Below are 19,896 nucleotides of genomic sequence, written 5' to 3' on the forward strand. Positions count from 1 at the left end.
ATGGTGGGCTGCTGCCGCCCCCTACTGACTGTGCTCTACTCTGCAGCTGAGCAACCTTGTCCACACACCTGCGATCGTGGGCACCCAGATCCACTTCTACCCCCAGCCCCACAGCCTTGGCCAGAAGCCTGAGATCCAAGGCCTTTAGCCTCTGGAGCAGCTGCCACCAGCCCTCACACCCCCACCAGGCTGAGGAAGGTCAGTCTGGACAGCACTTTATTGACACCCTCAGCCCCAGTCAGCACAGACTCCCAACACTGGCTCCTGCCAGGTGGGCTCCGGTGTCACCATCCCTAAGAGGATCAGGAGGGAGCCCCATAGGGGCAGACAGGCCTCCCAGGGCAGGAGGAGGGTGCAGTCAGCCAGGGCCTCCTCCAGCACTCCAGGCCCAGGTGAGGGAGAGCTGGCTCTGGCCATGGACAGTGAGAAGAGACTAGGCCCTAGGGAGCAGCTCAGGTCCCTGCTGTTGGAGCCTCGTAGTTGAGTACATAGTAGTCGTGGACGTACATGAGCACAGCCACCGGCTGCCCGATGATGAGTGTCAGCCAGACAGCCGCATTGCCATAGTTGCCCTGGAAGAAGCGACCTACGATCCAGGCCAGGGGGATCTGAGAACACGACGCCGAAGTCAGGAACAGCTTAGCACACATTCAGGTAGGGAAAGGCAAGCAGGCGAGGTAGCCACATTGGGGGGGCGGGGAGCACGCACCTGAGCCATCATAGCTGTGAATGCCCAGAGGCGGAACATCCGAAGGGGGACACTCACCAGGTACTGGGATGAGGGGAGAAGGGAGTCAGTGTCCCACCTGCTGGCCAGACCCCTGCCCAGAGGTGAGGCAAGGATGTCTGCAGAGCACTGACCTCATGGAAGAAGGCTGAAGCTAGGAACACCCCTGTCCTGGCCATCCACCTGCTGCTGCCCCGTCGGATCATAGGCTTGTAGAAGTGTCTGCAGAGGAAGGAGGCTGTAGGACAAGGTCCTGGGACAAGGACCAGGTTCATACCCACACCCACACGTACATACGCCACCTACCTGATACACCACTTGTGCACAGGGATGTTCCAGTTCTGCCAGAAGTAAGTGACAGACTCAGCGTTCCTGAGGTGGGGTTGGGGAGGAGTAATCGAGAACAGAGTGAGCAGAACACACTGTGGCCCACCCAGACCCCCAGAGCCACCCCCAAGGCCACCCACCACCAGTCCCGGTAGAACTCCCGGTCTCCAAACTGCATGAGCTCTGCCACGGCGTTCAGGCAGGAATGGAAGAGCCAGTAGAAGAAGATGAGCCAAATCAGGTGGTTGGGGACCTGTGGGGGAAGGGTCTCCAGGTTCCAGAATATCCCCACCTATTCCTCAAGTTCACCTCACCCACAAACTGCTGACAGACACTCACCGCCAACTTCAGGAGGCGTTCAGCGATGCGTGAGTAGTCCATATCCTACAGAAGCAGGATAGCTGCTCAGCCAGCTGCAGCATCCCTACCCCAGCCACCCCAGCCACAGGGGAGCCTGAGCTCACCTTGAAGGGCTTCATGGAGTTCTGGATAGTGGGGACCATCCACTGCAAAGGAAGACACACCATCAATTTTCCCAGTTATGCTGAGCCCTGCCACCCACCCACTGGCCACACTTACCTGCTGGATCAGCCCCACCTGGAGTTGGGTGAAGAACAACTGAGGGAAGAGCAGAGATCAGCCAGCTAAGACCACAGCTGTGCCCTACCCACACCCTGCTTGTGGCAGCCCCCCGGCCCCAAACCTCACCAGCTCAAGGACTCGCCGCAGCAGAAAGCGCTTTCGGATTCGAGGGGAGCGGGGAAAGTTGAGTTCGTAACACAAAGTCGGAGCAAAAATGAAGTAGTAGAGATCTGGAAAGGAAGGGAGGGGTCTGAAACTACACAGCCCTAGCCTGGCCCCTTGGGGCTCTGGCCCACAGATCCTCACCTCGGTAGGTCAGGTTGTCTGGGTAGCTCACGGTACGCTGGGCAGCAGCTCCACTGCTCTTCTTCCCTATGGGGGCTGTGAGAAAAGCAGAGGAGGCTGGAAGGTAGTGTGGGTCCTGCTGCCAAGGCCCAGTCCTACAGGCAAGCCACAGCCCTCACAGCCCCTTACCAGCCTTCGCCTTGGCCCTGCGTTGGCGGCACCACAGGTTGACATCCCGGTAAGAGAAAAGCTTGAGGAAGAGGATGGAGTACGATCCCAAAGCCATCAAGGAGCCCACTGTGGGAGAGGCATCTCAGCCATGGGGACCACAGGAGAGGTGGCTCAGCCACAGCCACCCATGCACCACAGGGATCACACCCGCCACACTGAGCCTGGGACAGCCAGGCATGGGCTGGGACAGGTAGGATAGGGGCACAGCACACCTGGAGTGATGGACTCGACCAGTAAGGCCACAGCTGCCGGGAAGCAGAGGAGGGTGGCCAGGATGGCCATGTACAGCAGCAGCCCCACCTGCTCTGTCAGGGCACCCTGGGGAATGGGCAGAGCACTCAACCAAGGCCCCTTCTTGGGGAAAGGCTGCCAGGCCTGGTGAAGAAAGCCGACCTCAAGCAGACCAACAACTAACACCAGGGAAGGGGGTAGGCACCACTTACCACCGCCAGGCGCTTCTCAATCTGGAACGCAGCCACAACAAAGATGTTGGCCACTGAGGGCAGAAACCACCACAGAGCAGGTTCAGGCCCCAGGTCAGACTGGTCCCCACCCGTGACCCTTCTCTGAGCCCAGCTCACCAATAACCAGGCATGGGGCAGGCCAGCTGTACGGGTCCTTCAGGAACAGAGATACCACCTGGATGGGGTCCACCAGGATGCCATACCTGGGGGTGGGGCAATGAGGGCCTGAGTGGGAGTGGGGCTGAGCAGGCAGTAGATGAAATGGGGTGAGACCCACAGAAGGTACTCACTTGATGAGGTTCTCCAAAAATAACCGTGCGTTGCTCAGGACCTGCAGGAGACAGTCAAGATGACTCAGCCCTGGTAGTGCTGACCACACCCCACCCCAGCACTTCCCAGCTCCCCTTTGCACCTTGGGGCAGGAACCCTAACCTGGGGTGGCAGCCTCAGCCTTACAAACCCAGCCACACAAAGCTCTGAGACTCACCACCCACCTCACCATACACCAGTGCAAGGGCAGAGAGAAGTCCCTCCTCATCCCATGCAGAAGGGACCAATCCCACTACCAGTCATTTCCCAGATGCCCTATCTTCAGTAGCAGACAGACCCACTGTTCAGCAATCCCTTGTCCCTCAGAGCAGACACAACTCACCCTGCAGTCCACCATGACCAGTTACAGCCCAAAAGCTGTTTGTGTGGGGGGCCCCAGAAAACATGGGGCCCCCACACCCAATGGGGGAAGCCTGAAGCAGCTGAGCCCCAGGGAGCCCCCTGGAACCTCTTCCTCAGCCTGGGCCTCCACTCTACCAACCAGGCAAGCCTTTGCAGTGCCCACTTGACAAGAGGCTGCAGCAGGAAGATACTGCCAAGGTCAAGAGCAGGGGTGAGACACTGCCCCTGCCTTGCCTCAACTGTTCTGGCAGCTGGGATGCAGTCCCAACGCAGCCTCCAGGACTGAGCCCCCACTGAAACAGAGTACAGGCTCCAGCCTGGAACTAGGTGCTTGACCTCCATCCTCATCCAACCCATAAGCACCACTGGTACCCCAGGAGCCATGTCCTACCTGGCCAACTGCCCAGAGTTCAGGCCCATGAGATGGAGGTGAGGAGTGCAGTGGAAAACCAATACTGGCAAGGGAGTACATGTGGGGTTCCTTGCCTGGGTGGCCAGGGAAGCTTCACAGAGGATGTGACAAGCTTAGGGGATACAGGGGCCGCTGCCCCACCAGACGCCCACCAGAAAACATGGGGCCCCACACCATCACTCTTACACCAAGGCCTCTCTTGAGAGCAGGCAGTCGGAACCTAGGATGCCATGTCCCGTCGGGAGTGGGTGGAGGGCTAGAGCAGTGGAAAGGCTGCGGGTCTACGCCCAAGGGACAGGCAGGCTCAGGAGGCTGCAAGAGACAGTGCTGGCCAACGACCTCCGCTGTCCTGTTGCTTCTTTATTGACTAGCCTGGGCCGTATCTCCTTGGGGCCAGACTGGCTTTCAGCCCACTGTCCCCTGTGCAGCCAGCTGCTCACCCATCAGGTTTCATGGCATCCCACAGCTGTCTGAGACTCAAGGCCCTCTCCAGGGGAAGGGTGCTAGAAACTTCAGGAAGCTCCTGGGACATGGCAGGGTGTGGTATGCATAGAACCCCTTCCACCTGGGCAACCAGAGGAGTTGTGCCCAAAACAGAGGTAGATGTTTCTGGGGAGGACCGAAAGTCTCGAGCCACATCATTCCTGAATGGTAGAGGTTGGCACAGATAGCCGCTTGCCCCCTGGCCCACCCGTCAGGCTGCCCTTTGAGCCTAGGGTAGGGCTGCTGGCCACACCCCCACAAAATGCCAGTGATAACCAGACCCCAGAGGCAGCAAGTCTTGGACATGGCACAGGGCTCCATCCAGAAGATCCAAGGCTGAAGGAAAGGGGCCAGGAAGACTAAAGCGGAAACTAGGCCTTCTGGGAGTTCCATGCCTACAAAGCCACATGGCATACAACCTCAGGACCTCTCTCACACCTTCCTAGGCAGGTACCCTGGGGTGCCCACTTCCCAGGAGTACCCACAAAGCACTCCTTTCTCAATCTCCCAGCCTGGGAGGGAGGGGGAGAGAGGGTAACTATTGCTCCCTTCCTCTATCTGTCCACCCATGCCAGCTTAACCAGGGGGACCTGCACCCCTGCACAGCTTACAACCTGAGTCCTCAAGTCCCAGGTACACTGCTAAGCCTCAGTCCTCTCCTGGGATCCACCATGACCCACATTGGCACTGCAGGGACTGCTTCTGCCTCCCATCAGCCCAGAGCTGGCAGCCACAAGGAACCATGGCCTTCTCAGGTACAAAATGCCCCACATACCCCAGTCCACACACCCCAGGGCAGAGCCTGTGCTCAGGGCAAGGCCAAACTGGAAGAGTCTGCCATACTTGGTTGCAGGTGAGCCTGCTCCCACATCCTGTCCTACTCACCAGCATCACCACACACCAATTCAGGATGCCACGGTAGTTGCTGAAGCCACTGTCTGAGCTGAACAAAGAATCTTGCAGACGATGGCACCTGGCAGAGAGGGGACAGCCCCCCTCCCCGTGAGCAGATGCCACAGAGCAAGGATTGGCCCACTGCTGTGACCCACTACTTTCCCAACTGTCTTTTCTATCCATACACCCCATTCCCCATTTAAAAAGGGGAAAAGGAGCCAAGCAAGATATGCCAGTAGCCATGTGGCTACAGTGGGCAAAGCTCTCAGGACTAGCCTGAGAGGGCCTTTCTTCCAGGCAGTGAGAAAGGACTAATTACAGGCAGGAGTCAGTCAGGCCTATATGGGGCTTGGATATCCCAGGCCAGGAAACTAGCATTGCTCTCTGGAGGCCCCCAACAGCAACCAGGCCAACCAGAAGAATCCAACCTGGGTGATCTGTAGGCTTACCCAGCACCACCCAGTACTGTTGGGGCAGACAGGCAGGGGTGGAATCCACCCTGCTCAATTACCCCATCCCACCACCCATGGAGTCCAGGGGTCCCCACCAACAGCCCTGAAGAGCCTCTTCCCCACCCTTGGCTATACAGTCCTCAGTGGGCACAAGAACCTAGGCCAACTTCCAGCAGTCCCCAGACTAATATGCACCTTTCTGGGGCAGTGACTTGACCCTTGTATGCTCATGGTAAGTTCTGTGTTCCTGCTTGGGCTGGGGCTTCTGAAAGGAAACCACTCAAGGGCCAGGTACTTGACAGCAGGGATTTCCCCCTGCCAACAGACCCCACTCCGATGAAAGCTCCCACCCAGTGCTGGGTTGGGGGACACCCAAATCCTGCCTGTGAAGAGGGGTACCAGGGCTGGCAGAGGGGCCTCTGTGTGGCTGGGATAAGACCAAGACCCAGCCCCAGGCAAGGACAATAGCAGCAAGGCCAGCATGTGAATCCCAAGAACAGTGCCCTGGCTCACTCACACCAGCTGTGGCCCCACCTTGCCCTCCAGCTGCTGTGCCACCAGGAAGCCCTACACAGCATTGAGCAAGGCCTTGGTTTTGTAAGAGGAGAAGTAAGGGCCTCCTCTTCCCCCTTAACCATGCACATCCCCGCCTTGGGGCATATGATCAGGAGGAGCAAGCCAGGGAACACTGTGGCACAGCTGCCCTTGTAGGGCTGGTCTTGCCTCAGTGCACAGGGGCAAGTCTGGCTCTGGTTGGGGTCAGCAGTCTGACAGCCCCACCTAGGAAAAAGGGTCAAAGAGGCTGAGAGACAGAGCCAACAGGCTCAACCTTTGCCCCCGACCAAGGTCTGCTCAGCAGCTAGTCCCATCCCACACTAGCTCCCAGTGGCTCTTGGCTGGTGGGAAGGCGGAGCACCAAGGTGGGGAAGCTCCACCCCAGCCCTAGCCCCTGCCATTGCCCATCTCCCTCTCCCTGACTCAAGCCTCAGCTTCCTGAAACTACCCACCAGGCTCATCACGAACCACGGAGGGCGGCTATGGTCTTTACCTAAGCCCCTCCTCTTCCCAAGTCTGCACCTGCCTTTCCAAATGGCCATTGCCCTTGGGGCACCTCCTCAGACAACTCTACTCACTGCCCATCCTCCTCAGGAAGGGTACATGTAGGCTGTTCCCAGAGACACAGCAGCAAGAGGCAAGAAGGATGGCCTTTCTGGGCCTGTTTGCTAGACTGGGCCTCCCAGTTGCCCCTCTCCGCCAAGCTAAAGCCTATTATTCTTTGATCAGAACTATCCCAAAGTTTCCTGGCTGGCATCCTTGTGCCACAACCCACCAACTGCTGTCTTCACACCACAATGGCTATTTCACAACCGTGTGACCTCTCTCTCTTTTGCGCCACCAAGGAGACCATGCTGCTTTATCTGTCTTCAAAATGAAGACAGAAGTGGGGAAAGGGTCTTGCTTTCCAAAACTTACAGCAGACGTCATAAGAGTTTTTTCAGGTTTCTTCTGTTGGGCTTCCAAGGCCTTCCTCAACTGCCCACACCCACATCTCGGATCACTCCATTAGCCTCCCAACCTGCCCCATCTCAGGCAGCATTCCCACTATGCTGGCTCCACCATGCTGCCTCTCCCCTCATAGGAAGAGGGGAGGCCCTGGCCCAGGGAAGGAAGCCCCCATCTGCCAATGCTGGCCAAGGTCCAGGGTTACCAGTACGGTCAGTCAGCAGCAAGTGAGCTCAAAGGCAGGCCACAAAGGATGGTTGGCAGAGGAAATGGGAGCTGGCCACCTGGCCAGTTATCTTTGTCACCCTCTCACCTACTGGAGGGCCTGCTCATTCCCTGCACTTTCCAGCTGCCCTTTACCCATTCCTTGGGGCCAAGAGGACACAGGACAGCCCCTCCTACAGCCCCCAGGCCCACCCAGTAAACTACAGGCAGAGCAGGAAGGGGTAGCCTCCCTTTCTACTCCTCTGCCTAACTCACAAGAGCACTATGAGACAGGAACATGCCATCCCCACTACACATATGCCAAAGTCTGTACACACCCAAAAGCTCAGCCTCCAACTGTGGACCTCATCTGGGGAACAGCTCCAGGGCCAAGAAGAGTTGGGGGGGGTGGCAGAATGCCAGCTCCCGTCCCAGCTGCCACCTCCTTGGCACTTCCTCTATGTCACCCTCTGAGCCAGACCCTGGGGCACAAGATAATTGGGGCAGCTCTTCACACCTCACAGACCCTGCAGGAGAGGTACAGAAGATAGCTTGGGACAAACACCCTAGGGAAGCAGCACAATCAGAAGTCTTGCCTAGGGTGGCCATGAGTATGCAGAGCCTGAAAGGTAAACAGCCCGCAGAGCAAGATGGGTGCCTTTCCTTCCTACCTCAGCCTTGCCTCAACACATGGCAGAAGAAATGGCCTCACACCCAAAGTCTGACCCACCTGCCCAGCCCAAAGTGAACAGGAAGTGTTGCAAGGGGAGGAGGTAGGAGCTAAAGAAGTCAGGAGGAACGGGGAAAGGAAGGCTAGCCTGGGCTGGGCCAAGAGAGCAACAAGTGGAGGAGGGGAGGCTGGTGAGAGAATAGTGGCAATGGGGTAAACTACAGGCCAAATCCCAGGCGGCCAGAAAAGGTGGCTTGGCCTAGCCTGCCAGCAGGAGAATGGAATTCAGCACTGGACCCAGGAGCCTTGTGCCCTGACATCCCAGGATTTCATCTGCACATTCTGGAGACCCACAGGGGTCTCTCTCCAGCCCTGGACAGCCTCTTCCCTGCCATCTACCACTCTATGAAGGGAAGGTACAGCATGATCAGCTGAGGCAGAGCAGCAAGGTTGTTACCCAAGGAGACCAGACCTTAGTGACAGGACAGGGACTCCCCTGACCTCTCCCACTATCCACCACACAAGCCCCACAGCAGCAGGTACACAAAAAAGGCTCACTGGCCAGTGCAAAGCAAGAAGGTGACTGCTCTCTCCTCCCTATCCTTCCGTGGTAGCTTGACCCACAAGTGAGACCTCTCCCTCAATCCCACACAAGAGGGCCCCAATTCCCACCCCCTCCAAAGGTCAAGCAAGCCATCCCCCTGCTTCCTGTAGAAAAGAACAACTTGGGACAAAGGGGAACTCCAGCACTACCTCCTTCAGCACAATTCCAGACCCACAGGAAACTAACACCCTTTTTAGGACAGCCAGCCTCCTCCCCCACACTGTCTTCACATCCTCCTTACCTGACCTTTGTCCACACTGTGCCATGTCTGCCTCACACTGAGGTTATCTTATCTCCCAGGTGAATTGTGCGCACCCAAGGGCAGTGGGGGCCCCCTCCCCACAGGGTGGTGAAGAAAGACTGGGCTGTTTTACTGAAAGGGCAACTCCTTGCCAATCAAGCTCACTTCCTCCTAGCCCCTCAGTTTCTCCCTAAACTAGAGCCACTGAGGGTCCTAGGATGAAGGCCAGAATAGGTGACTTGGGGGTGGCCTGAGGACCAGTTTGGAGGAGGCAGCCAAGCCCAAGCAGGCCAAGTCCTCCCCAGGCCAAGGTGTACTCCAGCACCCCCTGCCCCCACTCCGCCTACATGTGGGTGTGTCTACACGAAACCCCTCTCTTGTAGTCCAATCAGGGAATGAAAATGTCCACACAGGATTCAACTCTGGCCATACAGCAGACACCAATTCTGGCAACATGGTGGGGCTCCAGGCCCTCCTAACCACTGCGTGAGGCATGAGACATACAGCCACTCTTCGGAGGGTCTGTAAGAACAAACCCTATGCACTTCCCCCTCCTCTAGGCAGATGCCCATTCTCTTGTCAGGCCTGAGCCCAGCTGGACCTTCCCTGGAAGACCAGCCCTCCTTACCCATCTAGTCCCATCCCATCTACCTCCCTCCAAACAAGATGGACCAACCAAGGAGGGCGCCAGGCTTCCAGTTGGACCCTCTGAAAGGGCCTTGGGACTTACCTGAGATTGCACCAGCCTAACTGATCTAGAAGAGGGGCTGCTGCTGCCCGCTCCCCTCTACCTGGCTAAGGAGGCCCGCTACTCGGCCCCTGGGTGACCTTGGCAGGTGACTCTCCCCAAAGCCTCGGTGTACCACGATGACCCAACGGTTCCCAGGCTAGGGGATGGCACTGCTGTGGCCACTTCTGGGGGAAAGGGAACGTCGCCGAAACTGTATCAGAGGTGAGGGATCAGGCGCTCCGCTACCTCAGCTCCCCCGGGCCGCTGCCCACGTGGGCGTCTCCATCCTCGTCCGGAGCCGGGACCGGGGCCGGTGCGTCCCCCGCGGCGCTCACTTCGGGGCCCGCGGCCGCGTCCCGCACCGCCTCTTCCGCCGAAACGGGCCCGCCGCCGCCCTGGCCGGAGGGCCTCGAGCCGGTCCTCCGGCGCCGGGAACCGCCCGCGCCGCCGCGGTCACCCATGGCCTCAGCCAGCACCTCGTCGAGGCCCAGTCCTGGCCCACCCGGCTCTCAGCGCCCGTAGCCCGCGGTTCCGCCTCCGGACTCTGAGCAACGGCCGCCGCCGCCCCCTGCCGGCCACCGTAGCCCGTTCCACGCACGAACGCCCACCCAGAATGCCGCAGCACCGCTGCTTCCAAGCTGCTGACTGGCCATCGGCCGCCGCACGCACCCATTTGTAGTCCGCGGCCAGCCGGGGCGGAGCCTAGGAGGTGGCGCGGAGCACTCTGGGAGTTGCAGGCGCCCGAAGCGTGGCACTCTGGGAGTTGCTGTCACCGCTCGCCGGTGGCCGCCCTGCGCCCCTGGTCGCGAAGACGTTAGAGGTTCTCCCGGGCTCCGAGTAGCGGGCTGGACCACCAAGGACCGCAGCGGCCCCTGGCTGCCTGGCAGCTGCTCACTTCCCCTGACCTCTCGCCTGCCCCTCGTCCCGCTTTTGTAAACTCAAGCTTTCCTCATCCCCCAACTCCGCGAGTGACCAGGGGTGTGAGTCTTAGGAAACTCCATGTGTGCGTGCTGTCCAGCTGCCCGAGACCTGCGTCCTAGCGCGCACCCGGCGGAAACTAGCGCCCCCTGGCGGGGTTGTGCTCCAACTTGCCGGGCAGGGTCCGCTTTGAATGGGCTTAGAGGGACTTCCCACAAAGGCCAGGTCAGGGGATCAAGCGGAAGAAATACCCAAGCCACGTCACAGCATGCTTGTGAAATTGCTCGGCTTTTAAATGAAGCAATTCAGCGTCACCACAGTCACTCCAGGCGCAGGTGTGGCCCAGCATGCGCCCAGCACTGAGCGTGTAGTGCACGTATCATGGCCTCCTAGCCACTGGCTCTTCTGAGTAGAACAAGGCCAAGAAGCACCTCTCTAGAACAAGCAGGGACTCAGTCTGTAAGTGTCAGCAACACCTTTCCTGCTGAGCTCGCCCCATGCTATCACTTAACGCTGACCGTGTTGGCTGGCAGGGCTGCTCCCCTGGGACAAGTTCTTGTTACCACCAGCCATCGAGGGCTGATGCCGTCCCAGGCATCAGGCAGGCTGAGGCTACCTTGCAGTTACCTTTGTGTAGCCTGCAGAGGAGGCCCACACTGACAGAAAGTTCCTCACACAGGCACCTTCTGTGGTTCAGGACCAGGCCCATCTCCTACCCAGTCTCCCGTAATATTTGTTCATCGAAGTTGCTGGCTGAGCACACTCTGTAGCTGGGCCTAGGCTAGGCCGGGCTGTACTAAGCCTTTGTGAGCACTGACCCAAAAAGAGCCTAGGCAGAACAGAATGTCCCCTCAGGAGCCTAGAGCATAAGTGTAAGTCATGGGAGCCCTGCCACCCCATCCTCACACCCTTCTCTGGCAGCAAGGCCTCTGTACACCCACGTGTCTGCATGTCAGCTGTAGCAGTGCTACCTTCCAATCTGGAACGGAGAATTAGAGCGATGGTCTATACCAGGCAGATGGAAAGAGAAGGTTGATGGCTTTGTCTGTCACTAAGCCCAGAGGGGTTTCCTGGCCAATGAGGAGCGGAAGCCACTGTCTTCAGCCATATCCAGACTCAAAACTGTCAGCCAGCGAGTAGCCTTGGGAATGAGGCAGAGAGTATACAGGAGGCACCAGAGAGGGCGGTCCTGCCAGCTGGGTGGGGCCAAAGCGAGTAGTGAAGAAATGGAGCCTGCAGCAGGGAGGTGGGCCAGGATGGAAGCCTGAGGAGGAGATTACCTGGCACAAACAGCTCCAGCACCCCCAAAATCTAGGGTGAGGTGTGACCCGGGGCATCAGGAAAGAGGAGAAAGGGTAGCAGAAGTTGGTTGGGAGCCAACTTGTATGTGGCAGACTTAGTAAGGAAATCATAGTGCCGATGTCTTTGCTGAGGGTGGCAACAAAAGGGGGCCCAGGAGGGACTTGAGGTTTAGAAAGGGTCTCGGGGTGACCCCAGCATCTTGGGGCCATCAGTGGGTCAAAGAGGCCTACTGTGAAGAGTCCATGGCAGACTGTGCCATGCATTCTCTAGGATAGAAGTTGTGTCCATGGATGGATGGGAGGAATGGGGAGGTGAACTAATTCTAGGCCTCCCAAAAGTTGCTTCCATCCTTGTGTTCTACCATCCTCAGAATCCTAGAGAAACAGAAACAACCAGTCCGGAACCTGAAGCTGTGGAATCCTTCAGGAAGGAGTGAGCAGTTAGGAGCCTTCTTGCCTATCTTTGCTACCTGCCAAGGTGTTGAGTCAGGTATAAAGGTGGGTGGAGAACTAAGTCAGGGTTATGTCAAAAGCAGCACTTCATCCTTAGACAAGCCATTTACCTCATCCCCAAGGTTCAGATTCCTCATCTGCAAATAGGACAAACAGATGTCTGTCCAGCTAGAGACCATGACAGTGAGGGTCCCTCTGCTAGGGACCCTGGCCACTGACTTCTCCTAGTACCAGGTGTGCCTTCACTCCTGCTGTTTTTACTATTGGCAGAGCACACAAGAGGGGTGCACCCACTCCCACTGAAACCCTCTCCGAGTAGCAGGCACACACGCCATGACCTGCTGGAGACACAGCTGCCCTGCTCTCCACTGAATGGAGTCTGGTGGTCTAGCCCCTGCCCTTGCCAGGGTGTGGGAAGCTGTGCTGGCCCTGGCCTAGGGATAACCTAGTTTGACCACGTACATGTGCACAAAATCCTTGGGCAAGTTAATTCATGTCTGCCTACTTGCTTGTCAGGGGCCATGGCTGGGAAGGAGGGCTCCCAAACCCTATGTTCTCCCTAACCATCAGAGCTCTGCCCACTTCAACTCTACTCACCCTGTCTAGAGCCTGTGGGCGGCTGTGGAAGCCTCTCTGCCCCAGGCATCTCCTCCCTGGAAACTGGCCTGTCCCAACTGTCCAGAGAGGCATTCTCCTGCAGTGCAGTTGGAGCATATCCCCAGAGCTCAGGGGTCAGAATAAGGGCAGCAGGCCACAGGGAATGGCTGGACCTCAAAAACTCTCCTGGCCCCATTTCTTCCAACAGCATCTCAGGGGACTTACTTAGGATAAGGAACCTAGAATTGTTCATGTAGCTGCTTGCAGGACAGGCCTATGGATGCAGCAGAAGCCCCTTATAGGGAGAGTAGGAGAGTGGAAGCATCCAAGGCAGGGGACCATATACCCTGCTGTACACACCCTGACCATTCTAGGTCAGCTTGGCTGGACCTGACATTGGGCTAGAGCCCCTGGAAACCATGAGCCCACAATTCCTGGCTCAGGGCAGATTCACTGTCACAGGAAAGTGCCAACTGCTTTTGCCTTCAGATAGGTGTCCTGTGGCCCAGCTGGCAGAGCCAGCCGTCTCCAGTAGGAAAAAGGCCTGACCCGTTCTTTGAGTTGCCACTCCCAGCAGAACCAGGAAGAGCCCCCAGACAGCAGCGCCCCAGCGAGGACACATCAGCCAATACTGCAAATTCTATCAAGAGTGGCATTTATTCTCCTCGTGGAGGTGCGGCGCTCCGGGGAGCTGGTGCTATTGTGCTTAGGAAGGAGGTCTGTCCGTCCGTCCGTCTGTCCAGCCGGCCCGGCCCCAAACGGGGGCGGAAGAGGGGCGCGGCCCGAGTAAAAATCCCGGCCTGTTCCGGGCGGGAATATATACAAGGCGGCGGGGCACAGGCGGGGGTGGGGGCGGGGCGGGCCGGCAGCCACAGCCCCCACCCGAGGGCCCCGCACCTCGGGCCCTACTTGTAGAATCAGTACAAAATAGGTGCTACCTAAACGTTCCTTCTACCTGAATTCTCTAAGTCGGTTATTGTGCTGCTTAGTTATGGGGGCGGGAAGGGGCCCATGGCTTTCCACGGCGGCAGGGTGTGGGGCAGAAGCGGGAGATCCTGGCGGGCCCACTGCCCTCCGGCCTTCTCCACAGGTAGGTAGACAGGAGTGCGGAGTGGGGTGGGAAAAGGGTGCCTGTGTGTGCTTGTGCATGCGGCACAGGCGGGCAGGCCCCAGCTGAAAACTGTGCGGGCACCACTCCTGGTGGTGGGGGGTGGGGGGTTGGTAGTGAGCACTGCTACGCTGAGCCCGCGGGTCCGCCCTGGGAGGCAGCCAAGCTTAGTGCTGGGGAGGAGGCTGGTCACATCATATACTCCAGCCTGTTGCACTTTGGCTGAACACAGCAGAACTGCATTTGTCAGGGAATCAAAGGACTGGGTGCCTGTGAGGGCGGCCCTGATAGAAATGGGTCCTGAAACCCTGGATCTGTCCCGCCTGGGCTGGAAATGCAAGGCCCAAGTCAAAGGCAGAGCTCAATTGCGCCCAGCACGGAACTGGACTGAGATGGGGAGGAGGGGCCATCTGGGTACAGAGTCCCGGCGTTCTGCATCTGCGCCCCTTGCTGGCCCACCCAAGCCTGCTGGACTCCAGTCGCGGACACGCACCTCCCCAATGGTCGCCGCGTCTCTGGAGTACTCAGCAGCAGGCCTGGCACATAGTAGATGCCCAATAATTGGTGAGTGATGGGCGACTGACGGAGAGGTCTTGGGTGCAACCACTCCACCCCCGCCCCAGGAACCAAGACGCCCGCCGGGCTCTGCCGTAGGGTGAGGGGGGGAGGGGAAAAGAAAATCTGCGCGGCCGGCCCCGCGCAGCATCCCTGATCTAGGGGCCTATGGGGTGGGTAGGGCGGGGGGATACCTGATTCTCAGTAACTCTAGAGGCTGCGGCAGCTTCGCATGCAGTGCGCATTATTGCTCTATAGTCGGCATTGGACTAACTAAGAGGAAGGGGAGCGGGCAGCCCCGGGAAGGGTTGGGAGAAGGGGTGGGGCTGCATGCAGTGAGTGACGTCACAAAGGCGGCGGCCAATGGGGCGGGCCCTTGGGGCGGGGTCGCCGCCGAGGCTTTGGCATAGACGGGCAAAAGTTGGCAACCGAGTGGGGGCGGGACCTCGGGGGAGGGGCTGTCCTCTGGAGGCGTGGTCCGAGGCTCCCGGTAGGTGGAGCCCAGCTGGGGGCGGGGCCCAGGGGCAGAGGAAGTGATCCTTGACATCCCAAACCCCGGCGTCGGCGGGAAGGATGGAGGGTTCGGCGCCCCTCTCTGACCCGAGTGCAATCCGTTCATAAATAAAACGTATAAATACAGAAAGAAAGGAACCCGACGCGTCCGCAACCCCCCCCAGGGGGCTTTACCCGCAAAGCGAATACAGAGGTGTGTGGAGGGAAGTGGCACGCCAGCCTGCCGGGCCCGGGTATCCGTCGTCCTCCAACACCGAAAGCCCGGGGTACGAGGGAGGGGGCCCCGGGGCAGGGCGGGAGGGGGTCTGAGTAGGTCGGATAAGTCCATGCGATTCGATATGCGTCATTATTATTCGTTATGGAGGACAGAGCCCGGGAAGCTGGGCTGGAAGAATTCGGATTTGGCAGAGGATGCGAGGCGAGGGTAGGAGGGCGGCTCGGACTGAGGCCCCAGAAAGAACCCGAGGGAGAGGGTGCCGCCGTCCGTCCCCCTCCCCGATCCCCAAAGCGTCTAACACTCCCGGGAGTTCCGCGAAGCCTGTGGGACAGGACGCTTCAGCGGCCCGTCCCCTCTCCTACTCCTTTCCTGGCCTCCGGCCCGGGAGGGACTCCCTGGACGTCTGGGCTGAAGACCCGGCCTGGAAGGCTTAGGAAGGGGTAGGGAAGACCTGAGTCTCTTGCAACGCGATCCAGGGGCACAGAGGAGGGAGGAGGGCGCTCCTTACCTCACCTCACCCCTGTCTTCAGAGACTCAACTAAAAGATGAGGTTCGGTTCTGGGTCGGGTCGACCCTATTGCTGGGAGAAAGCCTGGGGCACCCTGGAGGAGAGGGGAGGGGTTTTCGGGGTGGGTCTCCCCTCGGGACCCTATTGCTTGAAGGGGCTGGCAAGGCCCCCCGGCGGAGCGGGACGGGGCGGGCTCCCTCCCCCTATTGCTGTGAGGAGGGGCCCGCCCTCCAGCCCCTCCGCCCGGACGCCAGCGGAGACTTCCCTGGGGGCCCGTATTGCTGAGAGCCGACCTGGCGGGCGGAGGCCCCGCCGCCCTAGGCCTGAACAGGGCTGAGCTGAGGCGGAGCGGGGGCCGCCGGACCGCCGGCGCCGCCCTTGAAGCAGGCCGACTCGTAGTGCTTGTTGAGATAAGACTTGAGAGCGAAGCTCTTCTTGCAGCGCTTGCACTGAAAGTGCTTGAAGGCTGAGTGCGTCTGCATGTGCGCGCGCAGATTGGAGCGGTCGGCGAAAGCCTTGCCGCAATGCGCGCAGCCGAAGGGTTTCTCGCCGGTGTGAGAGCGCATGTGGCCCTGCAGCAGCCAAGGCCGCGAGAAGGCCTTGCCGCAAACGCCGCACTTGTGGCGCAGGTCGTGCGTGAGCAGGTGCATGGCCATGGCCGGCATGGACACATACACCTTGCCACACGTCGGGCAGCGCCGCGCCAGCTGGCTGTCCAAGCTGCGGTGCGTCTGCTTGTGGCGGCTCAGGTTCGACGACGTGGCGTATGTCTTGCCGCACTCGCCACACGCGTGTCGGCCACCAGAACCCGCGGCCCCGGATCCCGCACGCGCCTCGGTGCCCGCCCCCGCGCGCGTGCCGCCCCGGCCCCCGGATCCCGAGCCTCGCGTGCCCGGCCCGCCCCCGCCTCCAGCGTCGTTGTCGTCGGGGGCAGCTGCTGAGGCCGTGGAGGACGCAGCGGCAGCACTGGCGTTGGCAGCCTTACGGCGCGAGCGCCCGTCGGTGATGAAGAAGGCGTCGGCCGCGTAGCCCTCGCTGACTGCCGCGTCGCCGTTGATGTAGCCGCCGGCGGCTGTGGCCAGCTCCGGGCGAGGGGTGGGCGGCGGCGCCGAGCCCGAGGCCGCCGGTCCCAGCTCACCCCGCACAGCCGCAGCATACATGGGCTCCGGGGACGGCCCTTTGAGCAAGGCCGCCTCCGCGTCGCCATCGTATACCGACGCTGGCCCCACGTAGTCGCTGAGGTATCCTGCAGGCCAAGGCGGACAAACGGACAGAGGGAGGGGAACGGGGCAGAAGGCAAGACACACACAGGACAGGTGACAGAAGACAGACAGACACAAGCAGGAGATACGGGGTGGAAGAGAGGCGAACAGGAAGAAGGACAAAGAAGGGGTTGGGGAACCGCAGGACAGGGAGGATGGAGACGCCAGGAAGGGGGAGAGAGAAAACCAGAGAGGAAAGGATGAAACACGGCCCGGCCGGGCTCCGCCCCCGCTGCCCAAGCGCCCAGCCCTCGCGGGGGGAGGAGAGAAGCGCATCTTCGGGCGCGGCTGCCCCCCCTTCCACCGAGCCTCAAGGTCAGGGGGGAGGGGCGGCGCTTCCCTCTTCCTCCTCCCCCTTCCCCTCCCCCTCGGGTTCTCCCCACTTCAGCAATTTTCCCTGATTATGCAACATACTGCAGACCCGCCGCGCACAAAGCCAAGACCGCCAGCCCAGAGACCCCGACGGTCCCGCCTCTCTGGGGTCCTCGCCGGCTCTTCCCAGGCCTCCAGAGCCCGCTCCCAGCCTTGATGCTGTCCCCTTGTGGTCCCCTAGGTCTGCCAATAAGCCCCAGCATCTCTGGCCTTCATCTTCCACTCACTGGACTTAACAGCTCCTTGCAGCTCGACCCCATCTCCAGATCTTTCTCCATCCACTCTTCTCCCCTCACTCCTTCCATCATCTCGCACCTTGGGCCCTACTCTGTTCCACATTGCCCTCTCCTCCCCACATCCTAACCCCTTGCCGGGGCCTTCTCAACTTCCCCCCAAAAAAAGCAACTAGGGAGACTATGGTAATAAGCTACTAGGACATCCGCCAGAGGACACCTTCACAGGGACATTTTACAAGAGGGTGGCATCATTCATGCCAGTAACCGCTGTTGTTCCTTAGGTACAAAATGGATCTCACAACCTCAGAGTCATGAACACACACTTCCCATGATGCAGGCTCTGGCTCCTTCAGGGTTACACCCAGGCTCCCGGCCACAGTCAGTCCTAGAGTCCCTTCGTAGGGTAGACTGTACACTGACCCTGGCACTCACCACCCACTCATACAGGGTCGCATATGCACCCACCCCAGACACACTCTCAGTCACATGGTGCACAGCGGCCTCAGAGTCACATGGTCCCATGTAGTGGTACACAGGCAGGCACACACTCACACAGGGTCACACACAAGCGAACACAGTCACATGGCCACACGCAGTCACATGGGCCCACACAGGCTCCTGCTCCTGCAGGTCACACTTGCTCTGCCACCTCATGCTGCTGGCAGTCCCAGCCCTCTTGCCTGCATGTTAACAGTTGTCCTTGAACTTGAGCACCTTCACACAAAGAGCATCCCATGCCTCTGCCACCTTGGGCTTTCCCTTGCCACATCTTCTGCCCTGACCCTGACTTCAGGGAAGATACTGCTGCTGCCTCTGCTGGTACCTTGCCCCTGACAGGTGGGAGGCCTTGCTGGACCCCATGCCTACTCCTAGGGCTCCCAGCATTCCCCAGCTATCACCAGCAGGGTCCTGTAGGTGCAGTCAAGAAAAAAAAATGGTAGTGCTGTGAGCCCAGGTTCCTGGGTGTGTGTCTGCATGTGTCTGTGTGGCTGTGTCATGTCAGCAGGTGTCTGTTAGGCTGTGTTTGTCTCAGCACAGGTCAGGGTGTGGGTCAGTGTGTGCCTTCAGTCTCTCCTGTTCCTGACTCTTTCTTCACCTCTTCTTCATCCCACACTCTACCCAGTCTTGGCAGAGGGTCTGGCCTGCCTCTTTGCTCCCCTTTCCCCAGCCCCTGCCTATTCTGGTTCCCTAGGGTCTATTTCTCCTGACCCTGTCTCTCCACCCCAACACTGGCCACCCACCCCACCACCAAAGCCCTGGGCCCTACCCCAGCCTCAGCTCAGGGCGCACCTTTATCGTGCAGTCGCACTCCGAGATCGCTGCGGGCCCGCCCGTAGGAGCTGTCGAGGTCTGCCGAAGAGAATGTGTCAAGTTTGACCTTCTTAACCAGGAAGGACCTGGGCATGATTCCTGCGGGGCTCCGGCGCTGCGGGCCTACGGAGCCGGGGCTCGGGGGGGCTGCGGCCTCGGTGGAGCCCCGTCACCATCCGAGGAGCGGCGGAGGAAGCACCGTCCCCTCTGGCCTGTGGATGCTGCCGCGCGAGTGCGGTCCTCTCTCCTCCTCCTTCCTGCCCTGCGTCTCCTCCTCTGCCCCTCCGGATCCCTCTTCTTCGTCTTCTCCTTCCTTCCTTTCTCCTCTCTTCTCTTCTTTCTTTCCTGCTTGCTTCCTTCCTTCCCTCCTCTGGTCCCGGCTTCCCAGCCCGCAGTGCCGCCCCTGGACAGGCGGGGGAGGAGGCTGGGGGGGCGGAGAGGGGGGGAGCGGCTCCGTCCCGGGCCTGGAGGCTGCGAATGGGTGCAGGGCTGGCCCGGCCCCGCGGCCCCCTTCCCCTCCCCCCCCCCGCCGCCGCGGCGGAGCCTCAGTCAGCGGCCCCCCATGCCCCCGGGGGCGGCGGCGCCGGGCCCGGAGAACGCGGCAGCGGCGGCGGCAGGAGCGCCGGTAGCTTCAGCACCGCGGCCAGCGCCGGCTTGAGCAGCACCGCGGCCAGCGCCCGGGCGCGCTCAGTTGGAGCGGGCAGAGAAGGGCGGGCCACGGGGGCTTGGCCGCCCGGCAGGGGTCCTCGGCGGGGGTCTCTGGGAGGCTTGCTTTATTGTTCTGCTGCCGGAGCGATCGGCGACGGCGGCGGCGGCGGGCGGGGGGCGGGGGTCCTCGGGGCGGGGAGGGGTGCGCAGGGAGGGCGGGCCGAGGGAGGGATAGAGGGAGGGACGGGGGTCCGGGGGCGGGGCTCGGCACTCGGACAGCTCCCGGGCCGGCCTCCTAAGCCCGCAGCAGTCTCTGCCTGCGGCCGATCCCAGCCTCTGGCTTTTAAAGCCAGGCGCTGGGGGGAGGGGGAGGGGGAGGGGGAGGGGGTGGGCGGGGAGGGGAAGAGGCCGGCGGA

At 60.3% G+C, this 19,896-nt stretch overlaps 2 protein-coding genes across 3 annotated transcripts; both read right to left on the minus strand.

The window, feature by feature from the left end:
• Positions 1-199: 199 nt before the first annotated feature.
• Dgat1 (diacylglycerol O-acyltransferase 1) lies at positions 200-10,155 on the minus strand. 2 transcript variants are annotated; one of them, XM_020170997.2, is made up of 17 exons: positions 9,728-10,155; positions 5,069-5,156; positions 2,907-2,947; positions 2,734-2,819; positions 2,596-2,648; positions 2,365-2,470; positions 2,111-2,218; positions 1,943-2,017; positions 1,763-1,866; positions 1,634-1,672; positions 1,519-1,560; positions 1,394-1,438; positions 1,195-1,307; positions 1,034-1,099; positions 862-949; positions 710-772; positions 200-608 (listed from the first exon to the last, which is right to left on the minus strand). In XM_020170997.2, the coding sequence occupies exons 1-17, from the start codon at positions 9,940-9,942 to the stop codon at positions 453-455; spliced, it is 1,488 nt and encodes a 495-aa protein (XP_020026586.1). In that variant the 5' UTR covers positions 9,943-10,155; the 3' UTR covers positions 200-452. The 2 variants fall into 2 exon arrangements, with proteins under 2 accessions (XP_020026586.1, XP_073925554.1); XM_074069453.1 differs by lacking the exon at positions 9,728-10,155 and adding an exon at positions 8,752-9,693.
• A 3,233-nt stretch (positions 10,156-13,388) lies between these two features.
• On the minus strand, positions 13,389-19,344 carry Scrt1 (scratch family transcriptional repressor 1). Its single transcript, XM_074069454.1, has 2 exons — positions 18,812-19,344; positions 13,389-16,897 (listed from the first exon to the last, which is right to left on the minus strand). Exons 1-2 carry the CDS (start codon positions 18,924-18,926, stop codon positions 15,969-15,971), a joined length of 1,044 nt encoding a protein of 347 aa, XP_073925555.1. The 5' UTR covers positions 18,927-19,344; the 3' UTR covers positions 13,389-15,968.
• Positions 19,345-19,896: the final 552 nt, after the last annotated feature.

This window comes from Castor canadensis, chromosome 3 (assembly GCF_047511655.1).
Source record: "Castor canadensis chromosome 3, mCasCan1.hap1v2, whole genome shotgun sequence".
In the NCBI taxonomy this organism is placed as follows: domain Eukaryota; kingdom Metazoa; phylum Chordata; class Mammalia; order Rodentia; family Castoridae; genus Castor; species Castor canadensis.